The sequence below is a fragment of the Triturus cristatus genome, chromosome 3_2, assembly GCF_964204655.1.
Source record: "Triturus cristatus chromosome 3_2, aTriCri1.1, whole genome shotgun sequence".
NCBI lineage: Eukaryota > Metazoa > Chordata > Amphibia > Caudata > Salamandridae > Triturus > Triturus cristatus.
Window position 1 is genome coordinate 491,391,298 of NC_140584.1, and position 27,882 is coordinate 491,419,179.

At 46.2% G+C, this 27,882-nt stretch overlaps 1 protein-coding gene across 4 annotated transcripts in view; it reads right to left on the reverse strand.

Moving 5' to 3' along the window:
- DENND5A (DENN domain containing 5A) overlaps positions 1 to 27,882 on the reverse strand; it is a 299,668-nt gene that overhangs the window by 204,794 nt on the left and 66,992 nt on the right. For all 4 annotated transcript variants that reach the window (XM_085648154.1, XM_085648156.1, XM_085648155.1 and 1 more), the window contains 2 exons: positions 4,993 to 5,208; positions 2,412 to 2,646 (listed from right to left, as the gene is read on the reverse strand). In XM_085648154.1, coding sequence (XP_085504280.1) covers positions 2,412 to 2,646; positions 4,993 to 5,208 — 451 coding nt within the window. The remainder of the gene's footprint in view (positions 1 to 2,411; positions 2,647 to 4,992; positions 5,209 to 27,882) is intronic.

Below are 27,882 nucleotides of genomic sequence, written 5' to 3' on the forward strand. Positions count from 1 at the left end.
ATTGTTTAATACTACAGCAAGGCACAACTGAGCACATAGCTGCTATGATTATAGAAATATGACTTATAGTGAAGATGCCAATACCGAACTTGTGTAAACTTATGAGGCCAGCTGTATATTATGTTGAAATCTGTTAAATGCTTTCATACCATGATATAAGATTGAAAACGTTTAATAAACAGATTTGAAAAGAATAAGCCAGCTTCCTACAGCACCTTACTGTGATTGGACAGTTTGATTGTAAAGAGAGACCTAGCCCGTGGATGGAGATCAGGGGTACACCATCCAGGCAGGAATGGCGACAAGGCATGGACCAATGTGCCCACAGGGAAAAAGAGGTATACAATATTTTTTACCCCAAAAATATAGTAGGGTCTGGGGACCATGGTGGGAACACTTCCAAACAAGAGTCCTGATGCGTTGCTGAAGTCGAGATGGCAAGAAATTGAAGACCACATACACACACAGGGGAAAGATACATCCAACCCGATGTCTGGGTCTATGCTGTGGCATACAGTAGCTTTTAAACCTATGCACTCAGGGCCTTATTTCTGAGGCCTCTTGCCACATTTTTGCGCCACTGGAATGATACTTTTTGGACGTTCTGGTGTCTCAATGCTCTGCAGCATATTTACAATTCCACGTAAAGCCACCTTATGGCCCTATGATATTATGCAGATAGGGTTATAATTCCAATTCACTCTTAATTAGTAGGTGCAGCTAGCATAAGGGACTTATTGCCCATCTGAATTAGTGTTTCATACTTTCTGTACTGATATCATCTTAACTGTAGTTCTATTTATAAGATTTGGATTTCACCAGAAATCCCCAAACCCAAATCCTATAAGCCTTCTCTCTTTATGGCCTATCCCTATTTACTTTCTTGTGTTTTCCAAATGTGATACCGTACAGTCTTTCTAGATATTCCTGCATCTAGGTTGACATGAAGCCCACAGGGCTGTTCTGGAGAAACAAAAACCGCCCTGGCAAAAAAGCTCAAACCACCCCCCACTCCTGTCGTCTTCTTGCGCTATCACTCTCTTTTTGTTCATCCATCCATCCAATCTCTCCCACTCCTCTCTCTCTTCTTCTTCTCTGATATCGTTTTCTCTCTACTTTCCCCCTCTCTGTTTCTCGCACTCTCTTAAAGGCTTGCTGGCCCTGCTGCAATTAACATGGGGAGCTGAGTAAAGTGACAGAGGCACTAGGAGTGACCATTGGCTTTCACAACCGGACTCCACGGACTCCAGCCCACCACAGAAATGCTCATGGAATAAAAGGCCTGCCCGGCCCTGGAAGTACTGAGAACAAGACCAGTTGTAGGACAATAACATCTGAAATGCAGTTCAAGAAGTGTTATTGAATATAGTTCAACCCAAGAATAGATGATGCAACTGCCTGTACCCTAGAGACCTTAATAATTTAACTCAGATCACCAACAAGTTTACTTACATCTTAACACCAACATTCTGGGACCGACTGCACTTAGATTAAGCCCACACTAAATACAGGGAGATATCCTGTTACACAGGAAGATCCAGCAAGCCCTACCATGATTAAAGGTTCAACCTTAATCAAGGGAGAATGATCCATGAGTATAGGGTGGGATAATCAGCAACACTTATTTTCCTTCATTTACGCTCTATTAACGAAATACCCTTCAGAGTCATCTACTAATTCCGGACCTTTTGCAAGTTAATATATCTAGATTCAATTGAAAGAAGCTTAGTTCATCCTTGGAGGAGATGGAAGACAAAGAGGAAACACCCTGAAAGGATGGGAAGAGAGTGATGGCTTCGTAAATATCATAGCCAAAGACATTGCTATCTAGCCCCATAACTGCATAAATATAGCTGCTTGTCACTGAAGGTCATGCATAGCTTCTTAGAAAGATCCATTCTAATGGGCCTCCAGAAAGGCATGAGGAGAGCAGTTAGTCCTCAGATTTATTCCCTGGGCAAAGATAGCCACAATCCTAAACCTGAAGTGTTGGAAGAATAAGACATTTTTCTTCAGAAGAATGTGCCCAAAAATCAAGTGTGCCTGGATGAAGGAGATTATGAGGCCAATGTAACAATTTTTAACAAGTGTGATATACTTTCTTTTCTTCTATACTCCTGAACCTGGCCTTGTTATCTGGAAGAAGAGTTGGTGGTAGGCTTTACTCAGATCCAACAACCTTAAGGAAGATGAAACCCAGCAAAACTAGTGCACCAGTAAGTCTGTAACTTTATTGTCTTTTCACTCCAGTGGGTGTACCTTTTGTTTTTTAACATAAAGCAATACTAAATCCCAAAACAATTATCATACTTTACATATAAAAGATTACTGAATGATGTAAGCACTGAATACATCAGACATGCATTTATATTCTAGCCCCATGATTTACAAGTGTTTGTTCTTATTCTTACCTGCCTCGTCAATTGTAGTACATTTTTGATACATTGACGTTCGTAGAGTAGGTGTTCTAACATTTAACAGCCTAATTTTATCTACCCGAAAATCAAAGACCCTCAAAATTGGATCTTTATCATCTTCATCGTGGCACATAATTTTATAATCAACGAAGGACGCAAACATCTGAGTCTCCAAAAATCTTGAAAGAAATGGCAGGTACGGTTCTGGCTGATCAGACAAAAAGGATGCCTAAGAAAAATAAAAACACATTTTATGATGTGTATGGTATTTAAGTAGTTAACTTTTGTTCACATCAATATCGTCGGCCTTTTAGACAACTCAACTCACCCCTTTGACAATTGAGTGCTGATTAACAATACTGTGTAATAAATGGAAGATTATTAACTTGATATAACTATAGAACTTCTTACCAAGTAGTAATCTTTGTTGTTAATGTATCTGAGTATGTGCACAGATTTATGCAGTGTGTACTAGTTATGCACTTATTTGCTTATTTCATTATTGCCTTTAATTTCCTGTCCTGATCACTTTGTTGAATTATCTTTTGGTCCTTCAAGGCTGTTAATGTCTCATCTACCACTGTCTCTAGCCACCCTTCCTCCTGATTGTTATAAGGGTGCTGAATGTGTACTGTCCCTTCCTTTTTGTACTTCAGCTTTTTCTGCTGCAGTTTCACAACATATGAGAATATAAGATTTGCTTTACTTGCAATAGTAACCTTTGGCACCAGATCCCAGGCACTATTCCTACTAATCATCAGAACGCCAATTATTCACCAGGACAGGCATGATTTTCTCTGGTATTGAAACCATGCAAAACATTGGGGAAGTGGAAAAACTCAGTGGAACACAATTAATCATTCTTCGATCATAGGACAATTACAATGGGACAAGACTATCTATAAATACATAAAAACAACTAGTATGCAAAGTTTGAACTGAACACATTTTCTTAAAACTACCCTCCTTGATGATTGGCCAAGGATCATCCTGGCATGTATCCCACTTAGGTTGGGTGTGTCAGTAAGGGTAATAGCTGCTTCAGTTTGTAAGCTAATAATTTTGTTAAAACTTTGGTATCCATATTTATAAGCAATAGAGGTTCTAGAGGGTCTCTGTTCGGGTTTTGGTATTAATAATATACTTGCTCCACTGAATGCTTGGAGCAAATGTCCTTCCTCTGGGGCTTCTTTAAAGGCTTTAAATGAGAGCGGGTTAATCAGCAGTTTGGTAGTTTTATAAAATTGTACTGGAAAGCAGTCTTTCACTGGGGTTTTTTCTGAGGCATTGCCTAGTAAAATTAGCAAATCTTTAGCAAATCATGTGACCAAGTTTGCCTCTTTACATTTATGCCAGTAATAACATTGTGATATCCCTAGGTGAAGTGTGTGATTGAGCAAAATTTGAATCAAAACCATCCACTATAATTGTTCTTGATGCAGAGAAAGCCTTCAAAAGGGTCAAGTAGTGAAAGGCCTGGGTGCTACTACATCACTGTGGTGAACTTTCATTCATTTTCATCAACTGCATTAAGAGAGTCATTAAGGATACACATGAGCTTGCTCTGCTCCCTTCTCAGAGGACCACCCACAAGGATCTCTGAGCCTATATTGGAACCACTGTATCAGTAGCTCCATTCTTGATTCAGTGAATTAGGGTGTCATGTTGTTTTCGCCCTGCTCAGCATTTATATTTTCCTTACACAAACTGACTCCCAAGGTGAGTGTTTAAGTAAAACAATCATTGGCCCTGACCTCAGGGAGTTTTCTCCATGTACAAGGACTCCAGTGATGGATTCTCCTGCCCATGCCACCCACAGTGGTCTCAACCATGCAGGCAGCCTGGCAAATCGGGATGAGGGTCAAGACTGATTTGCATATGGCTAGGTCCAAACTGGGGTGGTGTGATGAGCAAAAAGACAATGGCTTAAACCCAGATCTGTGACTGGGAGTGGATTTTTGATTTGTCCAGCATTCCATCCATCATCTGTTTTTTTTGCTTTTATATATGATGTATGTAAGGGATCAAAAGTGTGCGATAAGTCTGTCACTTGTTACACACATTAGAGACGTATCAAACTGTGTGATAATGCATGTGCATGTGTCTGTTCCTGGCTCTTATGTGGGATTCTCAGTTATGGATTATGTGTAAAAACAGGCGTGTTTGTATATATGTTTCTGTATTTGAATACAAATGCTAGTTATTATTTTAAGAATTGGGGTGTTTATCTGTTTATGAAGTCAAGTGGTCCTCTAGATGCTGTGTGAGTATGTATGTCTCTATATACTCTGCATGAGTGCATAAAGAGAAATGGTGATAAACATGCGATACACAGGTAAGTTTACGTGATGATTTAAAAGACATCTCTCTGTTTTTCAAACATTGTTCATCATGTGACTATTCGCTTAAGCCCATATTTTCCTGCTCTTGATTCATAGTGCATGCAATGGCTGGTAACAATTTACTGAGTATGTGTTCATGCGGTGTAGGATTACACCCTAGGGAATTCTAAAGTTATTTATAAGTTAAGAATACACTGGTCACTTTAAAATACAATTTAAGTGTGCACACTTACTTTATCAAAATTTTGCATCTGATCCCTGTTGGAAAACCAAGATTCTTTGTCTTGACTGGGCTGGATTACAAATACTTCATAATCTGCAAACATTTGAGTAAAACGATTCGCAAAGACTTCCCGGATCTGGATGTTCAACTGGTAAATCTTGAGTTCCTCTTCATCACACTGAATCTTGAGATCTTTGTTGATGGGGATTTCCTCACGCATTTCTAACTGGAAGAACAATGTGCAATACTTACAATTTCAGGACAATCTGACACTTAATGGAGCATACTTTGTTTAGATTTACAGTACGTTTATATATCATAAGGACTACAAACAATGGAATTATTTGTAAATGTAAAAAAAAGGGCTAGAAGTAGGTTCTAACTTGGGAGCATAAAGATCAACAACATTAAAGCTACAACCACGTCTGGAAATGTGCATTTTCTGTTTTAAACTTTTATAATCAAACCGAAATTATGAACAAAACTGAGTCTAAGAGCTTGGTAAGAAATTGGCATAAAAAAGGACAATAAATCAGAAACCACATGTTCATGTTCAATGGTTAAACAGACAGGTGAAAGATCCTGTCCTTGTCTTAGGAAAGCAGATTCAGTCTCCAAAGAAGAAAAAGCTATATACCTTCTATCAAGGAAGGAGGTCTGAAATCTAGAACCTGAGAGAAGAGGTTGGCACGATCAGGATCAAGTAGCAGTCAAGTAATAGCTTGTACTTATGAATCGCCTTGTGAAGAATGGGTAACGGGAGAAGGTGTACAGGAATTTCCCTGACCAATCTAAGAAAAATGCATTTTCTGGCCATTTCCTACTCAGAGGAGGCCAAGCATGCCACTTAGTGTGAAGAGGAAACCTGATCTACGGGACTGCATTCTGACGCAGATCCTAGTTGTGATTGAAATGTCTAAGTAAGCTGCGAGTATCTGCCTTAAAGTTGAATTCTCTCTCAAGATGCAGTACTGCCAGACTCTCCAATGGATTTTTAAACAAAAAACTCAACTGTTAGCCTTTTATAGCATCCCTTGAATAAATGGTTTTACGAGGCTGTCTCATCTTTACACGGGGGAGAAAGGTTTATTAGAAACTGGCGTTTTAAGAAGATGGGAAGAGAATGGATACTCGCAAATTAGGGATTTTGCCATCTGTAACTCCTGGAAGACATGGGCAGAGATAGAAATTGGGCGCCTACACTCTAATAACTTGCTTAAATGGTCATTTATTATTATAAGGCACTTTTTGGAAAAAGTTGATGCCAGGAGTACAACATCAAGTATAGGAATAAGTAATGCTTTTGAAACCCTGTTACAACGGTCAGTTTGCGCATGGGTGAAAATATTTGACGATAATAAATCGCTCCCCATTTATAAAAAAAATTAGAGACAGATGGTGGAAAAAAGAAGAGTTACAGGTTGCAAGAATGACTTGGAATAGAATCAACAAACTAAATGCTACAGTAAGAAGAGGCGCTAATATTAAACGCATGCAATACTATACAAAATAGCTAATATATAGGACACCTTTCTTTTTGCATAATATTTATCCACAAATTGAAGATAGGTGTTTCCGCTGCGCTAAAGAGGGAGGTGGCACTTGGTCACATTTTGTTTGGGATTGTCCTAAAATTTGTGTAATCTTTGGCAAGAAATCGAAAATTATCTTAGAGCCACCATAGATTTCTATATTTCTATTGATAAATATATTGCAGTATTGGGCTGTTCGCCTAATGTGATGTTAAGCAATACACAAGAAGAATGCTTATATATTTCGCCATTAGTAGCAAGATCCTTAATCCTCCAAAGCTGGCGCAGCAATAAAATACCTTCCTTTCATGCATGGAGAGCAAAACTAAGTATAGTAAAAGAATGCGAGAGAAGATACGCATTAAGATCAGGGACATCTAGGAAGTCCGAGAAACATTGGAGCTCCATAGGTAATTAGTCCGGGTTCTAGGGAGAAAGACTGTCAGCAAACAGTTTAAAATTGAGGAGCGGGTTTGAGATTTTAAGCAGAATAGCTAAACCCTGTATAGAGTTATGCATTTTTAGGTTGTACTGGGGGACCAATGCTATTCTGTACTAAGTACTTGTGTAATATTCGTATTTTGTGTGTCTCTTGCATTCAGGCAATTTATCACTCTTCATGGATTTTTTATGGATTTTTTCTGCTAAGAATCACAGCAATTGAATGCTTTTTAAAAATGTTAATGTCTGTTTATTATGCTGTTGTTAATTGTAAGATACTTTGAGTACCAATACTGTTAATGCTTTGCACTATGCACTTTACCCTCTAGTACTGTACTGTATTTTATATTTAACTCTCAATAAAAAATAAAAAAAAATAAAGATGCAATACTGCCAGAAAATTACTGCGGTTCAGCACCCATTACTGTAACTTAATAGCAAGTTTTTCCTTTCCCCCATATTTCTACCAGCATCCTGAGTGAAACAGGCATTTGAGACCAAACTGGCCGTCCTGGCTTATAGAAAGCTCTAAAATATTACTACCTGATGCTATCTGTTGAAATTAAACATAAGACTAGTTAAGACCAAGCACCATAAGCCTAACAATATGCATGATGTAGGAAACTGGCTTTTTGTTGCAGAACCCTCCCCCACACACACTTTTTAGCTACTCAGTGCTGGTTATTTAACTCTGACAGGGCACTGAGGCCTGCTAACAAAATCTCAGTGGCACTGCTCTTTCCTTAAAACAAGGCGATGTGTAATTGTAACACATTTGGCAAAGGACTTTAGCACCCCTGTAAGTCCCTTGTAAATGGTACTCCTGGTACATAGGGCATGAGCACTAAAGAGGGTCCCTAAGGGCTGCCACATATCTTTTGCTGCCCTAAGAGACCCACACACAAATTCCACACAGACTGCCATTGTAGGCTGCGTGAAATAGTACAAACCATCAGCGAAACCATGACATGGCACACTCCTGTGTACTATGCCAAAGTCACTGCATTTAATATAAGTAAGCCACCCCTACAGCAGGTCTTTGAACCCTAAGGCAGGGTGCATACTGTTATGTTATGAAAATGTACACAGCGCACAGCTACTCCCAGGAGTGTCCTAGCGCTAGAGACAGGACGGCATCAACATATGAAACTTATACACATTGTGTGAGAAGCCAGATTTTCAGGTTTTTTTTAAAGACGGGAAGGTCCCGTGTTAGACGCAGTTTCCTCAGGAGCCTGTTCCAGTTGAGTGGTCCTAAATAAGTGAACGATCTGCCGACTTATTTGAGCCCACAGATACGAGGGACTTTAGCCACGTGTTCCGAAGAGGACCGCAAGGTGCGGGCAGGGATGTAGTCATGGATCCTCTCTCTCAGATAGCCGGCACCTGAACCATGCAGGGCTTTATGCATTAAAACCATGGCTTGAAATTGTATCCTCTTTTTCATTGGGAGCCAGTGAAGAGCCTCCAAATGAGCAGTCATGTGTGATCTAGGGGGGAGATTGAGTAGCAGCCGAGCAGCCGAATTCTTCACCACCTGAAGTCTGCACTGAAGGTGCTCCGGGAGAACAAGGTAAAGGGCATTACCATAGTCCAGTCTCGAGGTTCATAATGCTTGGATTACCATTTTCCTAGCAGACTCTGACTGAAGGGGCAGGAATTATTTCAGCATCCGAAGCTTTCCAATGCAGGAGCTTGTCAGAGCCTGAATCTGAAGTTGAAAGGAGAGGGCACTATCAAATTTAATGCCTAGGTTCCTTACAGAACTCTGTTAAGGGCCCGGATGCAGGGCCTCCTTTGGTCAGCAAGATCTCCAGAAGTTAGGTGAAGATGCCCTTTAGATCATGATCTTGGTCTTATCCGGGTTGCATTTTAATTGGTTTATAGCCAACCACTGAAACACCTTGGCATTAAATTAGGTGTTTGTTCCACCATGGAGAGCTTCTTTTTTAATGTATCAGTAATATTAATCAGCATAAGAAATGTCTGCTCTAACTAAGTTATCCTGCCCATTGTCGTTACTCAACGTGACAAAGCTGCCTGCTTGTAAGCCTTTATAAGACTTCTAATACAAGTCTGTCTAGGCCTTTTATTTCTCTGAGAATTGCCTTCAATATATTTTTCTTTCTTCTTTTCCAAAACAAACAATTATTGTATGTCTCATTTTGCCCTAATGCTCTGACTAGTTTACTTGAGCAATTGTAAAACATATATTCCTTCTTGCCACGTTGTCACCTTGATCCCCCATGAAGGCTTCTTTTAAAAAACAAACAATTTTTTAATGTCTCACTTTGCCCTAATTCTCTGACTATTTTACTTGAGCAATTGTAAAACTTAAATTCCTTCTTGCCACGTCGTTGCCTTCATCCCCCCCATGAAGCACTCTTTTTTTCAGCATGAGAAACACCCAAGAGATTCCATTTAAAGCAGTTTTTTAAAATCTCAGTTTAATCTGGAGAAACTACCAGATTTTGTATCAGTGAACATGGGGTCAGGACTACTCTTCCTTCCCCTGCTAAACTTTGTATCTTCTTGTTCTAGGCACCTCCTCTGCAATATGCCCCAAGGATGTCCTTCTATTGATTAACGTTCGTATGTTAGCAATTGTGTAGCATTTATAGCGCTAACGACCATTTCCTTGACATCGTAGTGCCGTCTCAAACAAGGCACTACTTTGTGCACAACTGAGAAGGTCAACAATCAATTGTGTTTGATGTCTATTGGTGTTTAGAGTGAGAGGTTAATAGAGGGTGTGTTCTTGTTTTGTTTAGGTTAGCAGGGGTCTCCAACCTTTGCTTTAATAAAAGCTACTTATGTTTATTGACAATCACCCTGAGCTAGTAAGACTGTTATTGTTATAAAGTGACCACATCAACCTAGATAACATTAGTGGCCACCCAGTGCAGGATTACCACCAGTGATCACTGCAGTGTATCATAGGGTTGCCTTAGTAATGTAATCAATATAGAATGCTTCTACATATATAATACAAGCCAAAGCCAGCTTTATTCCATTATAAAAATCATGAAAGCATCGCTTACAATGCTGCTAAGCTGTGGAACACACTTCCCCTACACCTACGGGGGGAATCCAGCCATCTAGCCTTACGGAAATCACTGAAGACTTGGCTCTTCCCCTAAGTGTGCTGTGATGTCCTTTTCTGTTACTGTCATAGCGCTGGGATGTCCCTGGGTAGCTACGTGCTCAATAAATGCTGTTTTCATTTCATTTCATTTCATAAATATATACATCAAACCTTGAATTTATTATAAAAAGCCACAATGTAAGCAAATAAAACACACATTTTAAAAATACTGCAAGGCGTTATAAAATATAACAGAGAGGGTAATGCCAATGTTAATCACGTAATTAATCATATTCATACTCCAAATTGTCATGCATGATAGGGGTCTTCCTAATTTGTACAGCACTGCTAATTAAAAGACTGACAGCATGACAAATATAATCAGTCTCAAGACTACGTAAGAAATCATATGCTTCCTGGTGCATTTTAAAATTCCTCAGAAGAAGGGCAGGGCGTAAATAACGCTCCTAATTTTACAATAAAAACCACAGAATAGTATAAAGCGCAATGAGGTTTGGGCTGACATTCCATCACAAGAACATCTAGGAAGTTTATCTGACCAACCATCTCTTTAAAAGATTGCTATCAAACGGTATGCAATACCCAAACAAAACTTGGTAAGATAACATCTTTTCGGTGTATCTTTAACCATGACTAGGTAACCCTGCAATCCTCTTTGTAACGGCCTTTCCAGGTGGTAAGCAACTGAGGTTTTCTGTCTTTCTTTAAATTCCGTCTCGCCGGTGCGTTTACAAATAAAGATAGTTTTAGTTCTTTCTTGCCAAACGGTAAGATGTTTGCTGGATTCTTAATAAGCAAATCTGCGTCGAGTTCCTTTAAAAGCCTATTTACATACATTAACCGAGGGATTTTTTTTATAGTGATCCAGGGCCAAGCAGTCATTTATTACATCTCTAGTAAACTTCATACCATGTTTGCTCCAAATGTTACGCTATCCAGTAAATACAGACAAATCAATTTTATCCCCTATATACATTACACAGTTGCCTGTGAGTAATTAAAATTGAGGTTGAGCAAGGTACTGCAAGGAGTCTAGCTAAAAATATGTTCTCTTGTGTTTGCAGAATATTTTGTTCCCTCGACCCCCCAGAGAATTGCAACATATACGGCTGAGGAAATACATTTACTTCGATAGAGATGTAACATCTCTCCTCTAATTGATTTGTTGGCAACTTTGTTGGCAAACCTAAACAAAGCTTCTGTCAATCTAAAAAAACGTGACTTTGCTAATTCTAAATGATGGGTCCAAGAGCCAGTACAGATGAACTGTTCACCTAAAAAAATGCTTCTACATAGGTAATACATAGAAGCCATAGCTGCAATGCCACTGACACCAAAGTAATAACACCGCATGATCTATCATTCTTCACTTTACTTTAAGAAATCTTTATTTGGCCATGCATGGCCATAAAAGAAAAAGAGAAAACAGATAAATATGCGTTCTTCGACATGGAATAAAACAACACAATAGATAAAATACAAAATTATGTGCATCGTAAGATACAGTTACAATAAAAATCAACAACAACATTTCCTATTAAAACAGCATTACCCTCCGGGGAAGCTGAACAGCAGCAAGGTAAGAGCAGGTGGTATTGGAAACATATGTCTAAGGCAGCTATCAAACATATAACAGAATCATGATACACACGATAAAAATAGGAAAAATTAATCAGGGACACTTGTGTAAAACTATAACTGAAATAGTTAAGTAACAGTTAGATTACTAACACAAAGAGAAGCAACAAAGTGAAAGCTCCTCCTGGGGGCGGTGAGTTCAGAGTGTTTGAACAATAAATAGTGAAAGCAATCAAGCTAAAAGAATTATCCATCCATGGGTTTTCTAGATCTTATCACAGCTTTAAGAAAGAAGCTCATCCTAAAACATATAACAGGTGTTTCAAATAGCTTTATTTCTGCAAAAGGCCATAAAAGCATAACAATAAAAACACATACAGCTATATTAGTAAAAGGTTATAAAACATGCCATCACCGGCATAGTATATTTGTACACTCATGTATGAGAGCTGAGGCATAGTAGCATATAGAAAGATATAGTGATTACACAAATACCAGTTGCATTGTTATAACAGCAACAATAAAAATCAATACATATGATTGTACAATACGAGCGCTAGTTTAGAATAGAGCAGATAGGTAATAAAAATGAGATGTATTAAAACATATTAACAAGGATAATTGCAGCAAGTTCAACCCTTTCATTCAGGTGTAGAGGGGACATCAGACAGCACAGCAGAACAAGGGCAGAATGCTAAGTTTCACAAAGTGTTGAAGTAGCCTACATGGAATGTCTCTACTCATTATGATGACTGGGGTGTAGGAGATTGATCCATAGTGGTTTGCAAAATCGATAAACACTAGGAAAAGGCCCCATGTGTTACATTTTAAACAAATACACCCTTAGCCTCAGTAGATGTTGCTATCAGGGTCAGCAGTGTTCAACAATTGTAAATCAAAGCAAACACCCTGTGTTTGCTTTTTTTGCCCAAAGTTGGCAGGGTATGCCCAGATGTGGGTCCCTTGCTCAGTTTGCCACTGGATTCAATCTAGCCTGGCTGAAGAGGGCTGTTAGCCCGAAACCAGTCCCAGGATACTTTTTTCCGGTCCAGGGAAGACATGGCTTGGCAGTTCGGGCTGGACTGTTCCCATGAGGCACAGGGTCAAGACTGATTTGGATATAGCTGTGTCTGAACTGGGGTGGCAAAGTGAGCTAAAGCATGATGATGGATTCAACCCAGATCTGTGACTGGGGGTGAGTGTTTGAAAAGATTCGGCACTCCGTTCATCATCACCTTATGTTTACTTTTTTCGCCCAAAGTTGGCAGGGTATGCCCAGATGTGGGTCCCTTGCTTACTTTGCCACTGGATTCAAGGTAACCTGGCTGAAGAGGGCTGTTAGCCCGAAACTGGTCCCAGAATGCTTGTTTCCGGTCCAGGGAAGACATGGCTTGGCAGTTTGGGCTGGACTGTTCCCATGAGGCACATGGTCAAGACTGATTTGGATATAGCTGTGTCTGAACTGGGGTGGCAAAGTGAGCTAAAGCATGATGATGGATTCAACCCAGATCTGTGACTGGGGGTGAGTGTTTGAAAAGTTTCAGCACTCCGTCCATCATCACCTTGTGTTTGCTTTTTTCGCCCAAAGTTGGTAGGGCATGCCCAGACGTGGGTCCCTTGCTCACTTTGCCACTGGATTCAAGCTAGCCTGGCTGAAGAGGGCTGTTTCGCCCGAAACCAGTCCCAGGATGCTTGTTTCCGGTCCAGGGAAGACATGGTTTGGCAGTTCAGGCTGGACCGTTCCCATGAGGCACAGGGTCAAGACTTATTTGGATATAGCTGTGCCTGAACTGGGGTGGCAAAGTGAGCTAAAGAATGATGCTGGATTCAACCCAGATCTGTGACTGGGGATGAGTGTTTGAAAAGTTTCAGCACTCCGTCCATCATCACCTTGTGTTTGCTTTGTTCGCCCAAAGTTGGCAGGGTATGCCCAGACGTGGGCCCCTTGCTCACTTTGCCACTGGATTCAAGGTAGCCTGGCTGAAGAGGGCAGTTAGCCTGAAACCGGTCCCAGGATGCTTGTTTCCGGTCCAGGGAAGACATGGCTTGGCAGTTCGGGCTGGACTGTTCCCATGAGGCACAGGGTCAAGACTGATTTGGATATAGCTGTGTCTAAACTGGGGTAGCAAAGTGAGCTAAAGAGTAGCTGCCAAACCGTGCCAGCTCTGAAGCAGAAAATGAGAGACCTCTCCCAGTATGTGAGATCGATCACTCACTTATCAGCTTTAAATATATTTTGGAAATTCAGCTATTTTTCCCAAAACATCAGAGTATGAATTCTGACACTACACACATTTTCTCGAATGCACATTTTTAAATTTTGATATACATATATAACTCAACCAAGCAAAAGCTTGTAATTTAGTAGGCTGGTCTGCACTCAGGACAGCTACTTACAGGGGGTTAGAGAGCTATCAGTAGCTTAAAAGCTACTCGTTGGAGAAGTCTGGATTACAGTGGCTGTAAATTGCACTCCGTCTCAGGAACTTGTTTTGGAGTCCAAAGTGTGCAGGCGGGTGTGCCGATGGACTCTCACATTTTTCTGCATTCAGTGGCTGGCTTAGCTATTGCTCGAGCAGAATTAAGTATTCTCTGTCCATGGATCACAATCCAGTAAGGCAATTGTGAAGCTATATTGTGTGCTTGAGGATATGATATTTTAATGCAAGATTGATAAGAGTGGTTCTACAGTGTATGCTACTGTGGTGTGTGACAGCATTGAAGATGAAGTAGGCTTGAGCAATTATTTAGTTTTTATTTCTAATTACAAAAAATGTTTTAAAGGGAAAAGTCTCTAATAAGGTCCCATGCAGTTTTTAATGTCAATCAAGATTCCAAGGAGTTTCCAATGTCCATTTCTCAATCCAGTTTTCATGTAGTCTCTCTACCCTTCTTTTGGATAGACATCCAGTTCTGCCCAGTGAGTTGGTGTTATCCAGTCCACATCTGATCGTGAATTTGGCTGCGTCTCTCCCATCTGCCACTGCATGGGAGAGAACGTCCGGGGCCTCCTCCGGGCACTGAGGCAGCACCTGCACAACTGAAGCCCAGACTGTATGGGTGTAACGGTCCAAGAGGCACGCAGTATTCATGGACCGCAGTGCCAAACTGGAGGAAGAGAACATGCACTTCCCAAAATGATCCAGCTTCTTGGATTCCCTGTCCAGGGGTGCAGAAGGGAATGCGTCCTTGGATGAAAAAGCTTGGACCACCAAGCACTCGGGGGAAGAGTGTTGGGTAAGGAAAAGTGGATCGCCTGGAGCCGGGCGGTGGTAGCGGGCAATATTCTGTTCCACAAGAGGTCCTGTGCTGGGCTTGGACCAAGTGCCCAGAAGGACAGCCGTGTGGGCTTCATTGAAGGGCTGGAGGGGTTCAGAGGAAGTTGCCGACGGTTGAAGCACTTCTGTCCAGAGATTAGTCCTGACCACCACTGTAAGGAGCTCCAAGCCCAAGGCCTCGGCTGTCCTACGCACCACCATTGCATAGGATGCTCCCTCCTCCGTAGCCAGGGTAGGGGGAGAAAGCATGCCAAGGTCTGGGGAGGTGTCCAGACCACTGGCATTGCCCAATTCCTCCCTCCAGTCCCGTTCGTCCAGCCGGTCTGTCAAAGGGTCCAGCGACCATTCCCTGTCCTCATCACCACCCTCAGGGTGATAGGGAGCTCCTGGGATGAACAAGGGAACAAAAGTACCCTCCGGCGTCGGATTTGATGTCGGTCCGGCTCTGGGTCCATCTCCAGGAAGAGGATGGGGACGGTGTCGGCTGGGGGCACAGCCGGTGCTGGGGGCGTTGTCACAGGTATCAGCGCCGGGGAAGGGTTGAATAAGGTCGACCGGCGTTGATCCGGATCTGGATCCACGAGGGACCTCCGGCACCAGGGCCAGAGCCACCGGCATCGAAGGCCCAGGGCCCCCAACCAACCCGGCGGGGCCCGAAGGTGCGCCAGCGGAGTCGGGCTGCCAAAAGATACAGTGGAGGGCTCCGTAGAACGTACGAAGCTGGGCAGGGGACACTGCCACTCCTGGAAAAGCAGGGAGGCGCAGAATCAGGTACCGGTGACAGAGCCTTAGAGCGACGATGTTCCGGGTCCTGCCCCGTACCAGCTGACCAACGGGGAGAAGGCGAAGAGTGACGGTGCTTCTTCGTCTTCTTATTGTGCTTTGACTTACCCGAAGAGTGCAAAGACTTGGACAAGGTGCGGTGACTCTGCGAACAGTCTCAAGACCTTCCCCTCGAGTGAGACCGGGAGCAATGAAGGACCGACTGCCGGGCCTCCAGAAGCTTTTGGGACCACATCCGCAAAGACTTCAGATTCATGGCCTGACAGTCGGAGCACGACTTCGGGTCATGGTCGCGCTCCAGGCACCAAAGGCACACGAGATGCGTGTCCGTCACGGACATCAGCTTGTGACAGGAGTCGCAAGGCTTGAAGCCGGTGCGATGATGGGACATCCCTCGTGCACCAGGAGTCGATAGACTCGAAAAAAGAGGTCAACAAAAGTCAAAAAAAGTTTAGTCAGAAAATGACTAAGGGGCAAGCTCTCTCTGGATCTGCGCTAGGCTTGTGCAGAAAAAGAAAGAACTGACATCAGCGTGCAGGGGCAGCGTCTAATTAGGCACCCCGACATCATCCCAGTGACCACGACGCCGACGATGAACGTGAAGTCGACCGAAGCCACCTATCGACTAGCAGGGGTACTGCTGAGAAAAAATTATCCGGATCCAGTCTGATGCCTGAGGGTAATAAGGTAAGGACTCTATAACTAATAGTCTCTTTCAGATGCCAGCTGAACCTAGCCAAGCATGGAAACAAATGGCACTCTGGTGCCTATAGCCCGTTGACTGAGTCGGGGTTTCCGAGCCACAACAAATTGTGAACTTGGCCACATCACAACCATTCTGAATGGCCTGTGACAGAACAGGATGAAGATCCTAGGGAACACCTGGTGGGACTTGTGCCACCAGGTCCCAGAGGGCATGAGTTTAGTGACCTAGCAGGCAGATAGCAGTAATGGACTGTAGAGCCAAACTGGAATATAAGGAGTTGTGTTCACCGAATGCTTCCACTCGCTTCGATTCCCTATTATGGGGACTGGTAGGAAGAATTGTTAGGGCTGGACCACTAGGGAAGCCTGCACCACGAAGCACTAGAAAGAAGGGTGCTGCGACAAGAAGGTCGGGTCACCAGGAGCAGAGCGATGGCGTCTGGCAATTTGCCAGTTAACTGGAAGGCCGGAAAAAGGCTTAGCCCACGCGCATAATAAGGTATCTGTCAAGGCTTCATTAAAAGGTAAGAGAGGCACAGAAGTAGTCTGGCCAGGCTGCAGGATGCCCATCTGATTGTTGGACTTCACCTCGGGAAATGAAGGTCAAGGACTTCGGTTGCCCTCTGCATAACCATGGCATGAGATGCAGACTCGTCCGTGACCGGACCAGGAGGGGATGATAAGGGATGACACCAGGGAGGTGTCCAGCCCACTAGCATTTTGCAAGTCCCAATCCCAAAAAGAGGATGTAAAGGTTGTTGGCTGGCTTGTGGGAAGGCGAGTGCAGAAACCTCGATTGGATTCGGTTGGGGCGTCAGTCGAATTCGGACCAGTGTCAGAAAGGGCAATCAGGGCCACCTGGCGTCAATGTCCCCAGACCTTCATTGGGTATGGGCACTGAGGGTGGCATTGGTACTGAATTCGAGGGTGGAACAGTGGTAGCTGGTGACATTTTAAAGTGTTGCAGTGTAAAAGTTCTGCATGAGTGCCCTGTGGCAAGCAAGCCCGACTGTCATAAGGAGGGTTCTGAAGGGTTCTGCCCGAGAAAAATTTGAAAAAAAGAGAGGGTAAATGGTGCATTTTCAAGCAAATTTGGGAAATGTTTAAACAGTTTGCACAGGGCTAATATGGTTTCCAGTCCGTGCATGTTTCAGTTGACCATTTACAAATGTTTTCTCCTGGACCATGCTGATGGCATGCAATGGGCCAAAGTAATAAACTGCTATTTGGAGGACTCTATTTGCCTCTGCAGCGAAGATGTCTCCTTAACCTGTCGGATTGTCATTCTGGGTTTTTTCACAGGACATTTTAGTTCACTATTCAAAAGTCAAATGCCACAACTGGATCCAGTTAAAACCATTTGGAACTTGGAAGCCATCAACTGGAATTTCCTCCATTGAGCTAAACTTTGTACATAGATTCATTCCATCCATCACAGATCCCAAAGAGTGAAGGCGAACCACTCTCTCTCTCCCAGCCATCACCAGTATTCATGGGGGTCCCCCAAGGGTCCGTCCTATCTCCCATTCTCTTCAACTTGTTCTTGGAACCATTAGCCAATGTACTAAATTCCATGGACATTCTCTTCCATATGTATGTGGATGACATCCAACTTTATCTGAAAAACATAATTTCACTCAACTGTACCCTATTGACTACTCAAAACTGGTTAACTGAGAACCACCTCCTACTCAACACCTCCAAAACTGAATTCCTTCTCATTTCTCCTCCGAATCACACCCCTAAGTTAGACCTCTGGATGAACCACCTCACCGCCTTCAACTGCTCCCCCCTCATTATTTACTGAGCTAAATCTCTCAAAATCACCCTGGACAAGCACTTGAACATGGAGACTCATATTAGCAACGTGTACAAGGGAGCTAACCACCTGATGAGGATGCTCGAGAATCTCAAACCTTTCCTCCCACAAGCTGACTTCAAGCAAGTGGTCCAAGCACTTGTTTTGCCGAGGCTAGACTATGGCAGTGCTACACTCTGTGGTCGCCCCAAAAATACATTGGCACCACTAAGGGCCTCATTGAATGCGGCGGCCAGATTGGTTATGGGTACCAAAAGAAATGAGCACATCTCCCCAGTCTTAAAATCTCTAAATTGGCTGCCCTATGAAGCAAGAATACAGCTAAAGATTGCCTGCCTATCTCACAAAGCCCTCCATTTCAAAACCCTTAGTTATCTAGCGCAAAAGCTGGAACTATCTGGAGGGGGTAGACCTTCTAGGAGTGCAATTCTCTCCTCCTGAAACCTCAGATCTTCCGCAAAAAGAGAACGTGTCATCGAGCTTTCGCCGGCTCTGCACCGAAGATCTGGAACTCTCTCCCACCGAAAATACATAGAATCTCCTCCAAGGTTGCTTTCAAATTGGAAGTAAAAATGTTCCTTATGGCTAGCGCGCAACCAAGATGGCCGCGTAGGTGCGAGGCTCCCGAGGACCTCCGCAACCTCCTACGTCTATCCTGAATTCATCCTGCCTCGGTTGAGGGGACTGTGTTGGTGAGCCTGAGCCGAGGTGGTACCCGTTTTCCGTTCTCAAATCGGACCTCGGGTGCCGGAGTGAGCACCGATTGAAGTTTGCGGCCTTCTTCTCGCCGAACCCCGGATTTGCGTTGGGGGGTGACCCAGTGGCAAAGTGAACAACAACGGCGGGCCGGGCCTGGCGAGTCGCGTACCCCGCACTTTCGCTTTCGCTTTCGCACTGTCTCTGCAAGTGAGATCGCGGAGCTTTTTGTGTTGGTGTGGCCTCGCTGGGGGACCCTGCCTGCCTGCCGGCTGTGACCCACCCCGCCGATCTGGGGTGGCCCCCCCGGAGCTCGTGGCCCTGATTGCCTGCCCTCTACGGCGTTCCTGGTGCGATTGTGGGACCAGCGGCGATGGCCACGAAACAAGATGGTGATCGGTCAAAGACCAAGTCGACCCGGCGTGGCACCGTCCATCAGGCCAACAGCATGGACCGCTATACCCTCCAGAGGGGATCTCCCGGCGGACCGCACAAGTCCCCTGAGGGCCCTTCTGATGCCCCGGACTTGCCCACGGATCTGACTCTCCACGACGTTATGGGCGCCATTTCCGAGATGAAGGCCTCGGTGGGCCAGCGGTTCGACACCCTGGCACAGAAGATCGACGCGGTCCTTGTGGATGTTGGCCTGGTGAGGGCCGATCTTTCCAAGACCAACGATCGAGTTGATTCTTTGGCCCAAACCGCATCGGGCCTTACGACTGAGGTGGCGGCACTACAACTGGAGGTGCGCCGGCTTAGTCAGGCGAGTGCACTTATGGATCGGCGCCTTGAGGATTCCGAGAGTCGGGCCCGGAGGAATAACATCCGCATCATCGGAGTACCCGAGGGACGGGAGGAAGCGGCGGCGGATCTATTTGTGGAGGACCTGGTCGCTACCCATCTCCAGCCTCGGGGACTGAGTAAATTTTTTGCCGTGGAGAGGGCCCACAGAGTTCCCGGGGGAAGGCCGAAGGTCGGAGCCCCTCCGCGACCTCTCATCGCCCGGATTTTTAACTTTCGGGACAGAGACGCGATCCTGCAAGCCTCCAGACTACATGGGCCGGTTAAGCTGGAAAATATGGAGGTGAACTTTTACCCTGATTTCACCCAAGCGGTCCAGAAGCAAAGACTGAGCTTCCTGGGCGTCAAACGCCGACTTCGGGATCTGAACTTCAAATACGCCATGCTCTTCCCGGCCAAGCTGCGAGTGGAGGTGGATGGTCGCACGCACTTTTTTGATCATCCCGAAGCGGCCGGGGACTGGCTGGACACTCTGTCTGGGGATCGTGATCGAGATGGCGGGGGGGGCGGCGGGAGGAGGCGGCCCACTGGATCGGGACTGAGGGGTCAATATTGAGCCTCGCTCTGGACGAATACGATGCTACTTTCGATCAAGCGTCTGTCTTTGTACATTCCCCTCCCATGGAGGTTGTGTGGGGTCTAGAAGGGGTACTTTTTCCTCCTCTAGGGGGTCTAGCTAGTTTCATTCTATAGGGGCGACAGGCACACTGCAAGTTGGGGGGGCTGTCCGGGCTCATGCAGGGGTGCAGGGAGGGGGGAGTTTTGTTGGAGTGGGTGGGTTGGGGTGGGGTGTTGTTCGTTTATACCACAAGGCAAACGTATCATTGTGTTATCTCTACAGTGCTCTCTGGGGGACGAGTGATGACTTCTGTTTATGATGGGGGGTAGGGGACTGAGTTTGTTGTCCTGGAATGTTAATGGACTGGGGGACAGGATAAAACGAGGTGTGGTCCTGCAGTTCTTGAAGCGAATTTCGCCCGATATAGTTTTTCTGCAGGAGACGCACCTCGTTGGCAACTCCTTTTGCGCTATGAATCGACGGGGCTACCGCCTTGTGGCCCACTCGGGCTTCACGTCTGGTTCAAGGGGTGTGGGCATTATGGTTAAAAACTCGCTCCCGTTGGAGATTGATGAGGTGCGCCATGACGATAGGGGACGTTACACGGTTTTGGTGGGCAGAATGGAGGGCAGAGTGGTCGTTTTTGTGTCAGTATATGTTCCGCCGGGGCTGCAGACGACCACCTTTGCGGACCTGGGGCGCCTCCTCCTTGGCCTTCCGGAGGGGATTCTAGTGGTGGGGGGGATTTTAATGCTGTAGTTTCCGGAACTGTGGATCGTCACCCCCCTAGGGATCTCCCCCGGGCCCAAGCGTGGTTATCTGGCCTCTTGGATACCCTGGGGCTGGTGGATTGTTGGCGTTTAAAACATCCCACGCAGCTACAGTACACCTTCCATTCAGGGGCTCATGGTAGTCTCTCACGGCTAGATTATGTCCTGGTCCCAGCGGCTTATGTGGGGAGGGTGGGAGAGGTGCGCCATTTGGCACGGGGTATTTCGGACCACTCCCCGCTCTTGTTGCACTTTGATATTTTGCCGAGGGGAGAGGGTAGGGTGGTCCCGATCCATCCCTGGTACCTGCGTGACCCCACCATTCGCGCAGAGCTGATTAAATCCCTTAAGCGCTATTTTGACGAGAATGTGGGGTCTGTGTCATCGGCGGTCTCACTGTGGGAGGCGTTCAAGACAGTACTCCGAGGAGAGGCCCTGTCCCTTATTTCCCACTCCCGGAGGCGCGAGCGGGAGGAGGTGACCCGTGTTGAAGCTGAGATAACCGAGTTGGAGGGTGATCTAGAATGTGGGGTGACGGATGACAAATTACATGTTCTCCAACTCAAGCAAGCGGCCTATAAGGCCCTCGTCACGGAGGCGGCCAGGGGCCTCAGTAGAGAGCAACAGGGGAGACTGTATGATGTGGGTGATAAGGCTGGTAAATTGATTGCGTGGCTGGATAAAAAAGAGAGAGCGAGTCGAGTTGTCCCGTTGATTGAGAAAACGAATGGCGTGTGTGTCACTGAACCGGAGGAAATTGTCTCCTGCTTCGCGGACTATTTCCGTGGGGTGTATTCCCCGGTGTCTTCCCGCTCTGAAGAGGATTCCCATGCCCTGCTCAGAGATATCGCGCTGCCTTCCCTTTCGGAGGAGGACAGAGTGTCGTTGGACGCCGCTCCAACCTCCGAAGAAATTGCCCTCGCCATACGCTCGGTCGCTTCCGGCAAGGCCATGGGTCCTAATGGTCTTCTCATCGAGTTGTATAAACTGCGACCGGATACGCTGGCGCCGCATCTCCGTGCTATGTTCCTTGCGGCCCACTCGGTGGGTTCCCTCCCGCTAGACCAGCGTCTGGCTACCATCGTGGTTATCCACAAGGAGGGGAGGCCACGGGACCGGGTCACATCCTATCGACCCATTTCGTTATTGAATGCGGAGCCCAAAATTCTCGCCAAGGTGTTGGCCAATCCGCTGGTCGGCGTAGTGTGTGACTTGGTCCACCAGGACCAGTCCGGCTTTATTCCCCATCGCAACACAGCGCTTAACCTGCGGCGTTTGCATGGGGTGCTCGCACGTGTCCCGTTCATACGGGAGCCGGCCATCTTGGCGTCCTTGGACACCACTATGGCGTTTGACACACTTGAATGGCCATATATTTGGGCGACGCTCGCGAAATTTGGGTTTGGCCCAGGGTTTATCAGCTGGGTTAAATTGTTGTACTCTGGCCCACTGGCGCAGGTGGTTGTGAACGGTAGAGTGTCGGCTCCGTTTGAGTTGGGCAGGGGCACGCGGCAGGGCTGCCCGTTATCGCCGCTCCTTTTTGCGCTTGCCTTGGAGCCCCTGGCGGAGTGGCTGCGGTGGGAACCTTCTATTCGCGGTCTCCGCTGGACCCCCGAGTATGAGGACCGCGTATCTCTATACGCTGACGATATTCTCCTGTACCTGGCTTCCCCACGTAAATCACTGATAGTACTGGTTGATGTATTGCATTCATTTGGTCGTAACTCCGGCCTTGTCATCAACTGGGCTAAATCGTGCGTGTATGTACTCTCTGGGGAGGCTCCTATCCTTCCGCGGGGCTGTCCTATCCAGATCGCCCCGCAGGGATTTAGGTACCTGGGTGTCTTCATTACCCTGGACGCGGAGGCCCGGTATGATCGGAACTTGCTTCCCCCCCTCCAGCGCCTGAAGGAGGATGTCGCGCGTTGGCGGCGTTTGCCGCTCTCGCAGCTCGGCCGGGCGGCATTGTTTAAGATGATGTCGCTGCCGCGTTTCCTGTACGCTCTGCAGAATACAATGGACCTCGTCCCGGCGCGCTATTTCCGCGAGGTGGAGAGTTTGCAACGCCGCCTGTTCTGGGACGGGAGACCGCGTATCGCCCTGGCAAAGCTGACGCTCCCGTGGTATGACGGGGGGATTGCCCTCCCGGATATTAAACGGTATTATTGGGCCTCCCAGCTGGCTGCGATTAATCACGGCCTATACGGGCCCGCCCTAAACCCGGCCTTTGAACTGGATAAGATGCTACCGCCGGGTGGTGACTATAATCGAGCGCTCTACTCCAGCTCGCCCGACGCACGTCTGACGGGCCCCACGCGTGTCATGGTACGAGTGTGGCACGCGGCTAATGTAGCTATGGGGTGGAAGGATCGTTTGACCCGGGCGTCACCACTGTACGCATCTGAGCAGTTGGGCTCCCTGTGGACCTCGAAGGGCTTCGAGAAGTGGGACATGATAGGCATCAGCAGGGTGGGGGATCTCTGGACGAGGGGGGGATTCAAAACGTTCGAGATGCTGCAGACGGAATTCCAGTTGCAAGACAGGGAGTACTTTCGGTATATGCAGATCCGTCATGCACTATGCTCCGCCTTCCCGGACGTCGCCTCCATCCCGGAGTACTCCCCTCTGGAGGACAGAGTGCTGGATGGACATGTACCGGAAAGCACGATCTCATTAATCTATAAAAAACTGATTAATGACCGCTCAGGATTGCTGACTAATCTTCGCGAGGCTTGGGTTGCCGATGGATTGGAGCTGGACGACGAGGACTGGGTCTCTGCGGTGGCCTCCCAGAAAGAGGTGGCCATACCGGCCCGCCTTCGCTTCGTCCAGCTCAAGATACTCCATAGGGTCTACATAACGGGGCCAAGGCTATTGCGTATGGGCTATGCTGTGGACGGGTTGTGTAAGCGTGGGTGTGGTTCTTTGGGGACCTTTCTTCATATTTTGTGGGAATGCCCAGAGGTGGAGCGATTCTGGCGTGGTGTGCATGAGGTCCTGCGGGTGGTTACGCGTGTGTCGCTGCTGCCCGAAGCGAGGAGATGTCTGTTGAACGTGTGGGAACCAACCGACTATTCGGCGCCTCAGACGTGGTGGGTGACTCTGGGATATATGGTGGCCAAGCGCGATATTGCTCAACTGTGGGGTTCCCAGAGGTCGCCGACTGTCTCGGCATGGAAGGATAACATGGATTGGTGCATGTTTCGGGAAAAGGTGGTGTATGTTGCGAGAGGTAAGCCTGGGACATGGGTGAAAGTATGGGGCCCCTGGAACGCCTACCGCGGGGGAATCTGTGCCCCGCCGTTATTGCCCGATCCATCGCCTGCCCCGTCCCCTTAGCCGGTTTAGCTTTCCGGTACCGGGCACTGAGTCCACCCAGTCCCTGTCCTGACCTTCTCCCCCCCTTGATACTCCTATGGATTGGTAGGGTCCCTCTTCTAGGGGAGCACATGCTGCTGTTTTCGATCGTGGGTTGCCTTGTGGTTCGATTTTTTGTTGTTATTTATGTTAAAAAGAAACCGTCATGTGGGGTCTGGATGGTGTGGCCATCAACGCTGCTAACTCCTGTACGTTTCCCTTTGCCGCAGCATGCGTTCTACTGTGTGTATCATATGCTCCTCTTGTTTGCTAGCGGCCGGCCTGAAGGTTGTAGGCCCATCTTTGTATATTCTTTGAACTTTGTAATAAACGGTTTAAAAAAAAAAAAAAAATGTTCCTTATGAACAAGTTCTTACCTTAAAAGGATGTTGGATCGTCTGCTCTAATGCACTGGACTTACACCTTTCAGCCCTGCACTGAATACTATTCTTTTTTTTTCTTTCTTTTTTTTTTCCTTTGTCTCCGAATCATTTGCTCCCCTCCTATTTCGCTATGTACCAGTGATTATCTTACTCTCTGTTGACCCCTTATATTGTAACCGCTCTTGTTCTGTGAGTCCTATTTGATATGTGTTCTGTCTGGTATTCCTATTTGACACATGTACTGCAACTGTCACCTCTCCTCTCCCTCCAATTGTAAAGCGCTCTGATATCCCTCGGGATCATGTTCGCGCTATATAAAACTTTCCTTAGGGTCAGAGATGCTGCATGCAGTCCCTATGAGAATGACTGCACGCGTCATGATCATGAACACAAAAGGCCTTGCTTATAGGTTCCTTAAAGACTCAACTGCGCTAGGAGCAATGGAAAAGCTCCGCTGTAATTTGAGTCTCCTTGATAGGGGACCTTGTCTCACCTTCAGCAGGAAGTGGCGCAGGCCTGCCAGGCCTGGATATAATGGAGCCGAACCTGTGATAGTGCTGCAACCTTGCTACCGGAATGACTGCGTCAGAAGCACCCTCAGAGATGGAGAGCAACTTCCACACACCGAGCATTGCATTTGTGCAGTGCAGAAGGCCTGCATTTGTGGCACATCCGCATTAATGTGCTTTTGAACTAACAAGGTGTACGTTTGCACACAAGCACGTTTTTGTGCCTGTGTAGTGATGGCTGCATGTGTACGTGTACATCTGTTTTTAAAATGGTATGTTTGCAGTGAATAGACAACTCCTGCCTGCTTTGAGGTTCTGTTCCGGCAGCTGTTCCCACCTAATTTACTTTTTTAAATTAAATAATTAATTGAAACTGGGGCAAATATTAAATTAATAACAAATTGCAGGTTTCTTGAAAGCTGCTAACAACTGTCTGACAACTGACTCCGTTGTAAATCGCTTACCCATAACAATCACAATTATATACAAAACGTTTGCCTGTTCGCATTACAACATACTTGTATTCACTATTAACAACAGTGCTTTCTTCGACTAATTATAAGGGGGTTATTTGAACTGGTAACAGTGCTCTTTGAACTAGTAAAACAGATATTGCCTAGCGTCATTACCAAGTACTCGTTATAATGTGTATAATGTGCCTGTATCCTCATGTCCATGAAATGTCATATGTGTATACTAAAGCCCCTGATGTGCCTAGGTGTCTGTCTACACACTCCACCAATTCACAGATGTGAAGAATTGCTAGGTCCTGCCGGGATTCTGGGTCCGGTCAACGAATAACTGTCATTGCAATTGTAAGCAATTACCATCCCTGAGGAGGTGTCGCTGTCATGAGAGTTTCAGAGTTTCTTTTCGCAGTCTAATTCTATGTGGGTCAGAGTGTATCAAAGACTTTCTCCATGGTAAGACTGTCTCATTGTGTTTCACAGTCTGTCTCTATCTGTTGGAGGTTGTTGTGCAGTCTGAGCCTCTGTGTGTAGACTGGATGGGCAGACATACTGAGAAATGCGATTTAAGGTCCTTTCTTTTTCCATCCACCAGTCAAGGGCCAGCACAACCATCACTCCCACTTATCCTACAGACAAGCTCACCATCTGTGGTGCATCTAGGTACACCCGCAGCCCAGTGCTTAATTTGTGCCGGTGCTTTCCGGTGCTTTGCACCGGCACCTTTTTATCAGTGCCAGGTCTACAACTTACATCAACTGCACGACTTCACTGCAGTTTATACGTCATGCGTCAAAGAGTAAATGAAATATAATTGCCTTACTGCAGTGTTGTTCACTTCACACTCGTACAGACTGTCTCCGGAGTCCCTCGGTGAAGAAGAGTGCTGCTGTGCAGTGCTGCACTCAGTGCTGAGAGAGCGAGCCAGTCAGCCTGATAATAAATTCATCTCCACAAGCCGTTAGCTCTGCCTACTGTCCTTAAACACTGGAGTGGCTGGCAGTGCACACATGTGGTCTGCACATGCTGCTCTCGCAGGCTTAGAGTCGGCTGGCTGAGCTAGTAGCGGTTGCTGATGGCAGGCTTCTACAATGTTTCAATTTGGGAGATTGATTTCCCCGCTATGCGCTCTCAGACCTGACTTCACGTCGTGGTAGTGCCCATTGCGTGATACAGGCTGGCGCCACGGGGACTGACGTCATGTCCTGCTAGGGCTCACCTTACGCTACTGGATTTTGTTGTAGTAGGCTGATAGTGCCTCTCATTTTGCGGTAATTTCTAATCCTGCACAGCGTGGCTGTCTGCTCGCACCGGCCGTCAAGTTGCTCAGGTGCAGTACGTTTAAAATCATGATTGACCCTGGCGCCACAAATTCAGTATTTGCTGAGGGTCAGGGAGACGAAGTGAAGTTGCAGCGGCTGCCAGGACTCTGTCACTGCCTGGATTCACCAATGAGCTGCGTGGGAAACCCGAATTCTCATGAGTCGTGGTCTTGCCTGAGCCTGCCCTTGTATGTTCTACATTGAAGTAAGTGAGTCCCCAGTCAGTACTTTATGAAAGTAGTGCACCCTGTAGTGTGTGGTGTTAAATAATTCCTTTAAAGGCCGCGCGCGAGCAGGCAGCTGTCTGCAGTCAGTGGGTACCGGGTGTGTTACATTACTGTAGTGCAGAAGCCCTGGCATAGCTGCAGGCGACGTTGCCAGCTGCGGGGAGTGAGCAAGTGTGACTGTGTACCGCACCGGGGCATTTTGTGCCACATAGTGTAACATCAAACAACATCTTAGCGCAGTCTGATTAATGGAATGTGATGCAGCAAAATACTGCATGGAATATGTTCTGTGTTCTGCCTCGTTCATCACTGTGCTGCCACCATTTCCAGCCGTGAAACTACATACAGTGTGACTAAACGGCATATTAGACAAACTATCTAGTCATCCAAGCCTGTACGCCAGAAAATATCCCTATCTTTCAAATGCTAATTATTTCTCTGTGAAAGACACACATATACCGACGTACCATGGTGCACTGCAAACATGCTTCACTTGCGGCTTGCTTTCAGTTTTGTTAAGCCCTCAGACCTTGTTGCGCCGGTGCGTGTGCACACGTTTTCAAGCAC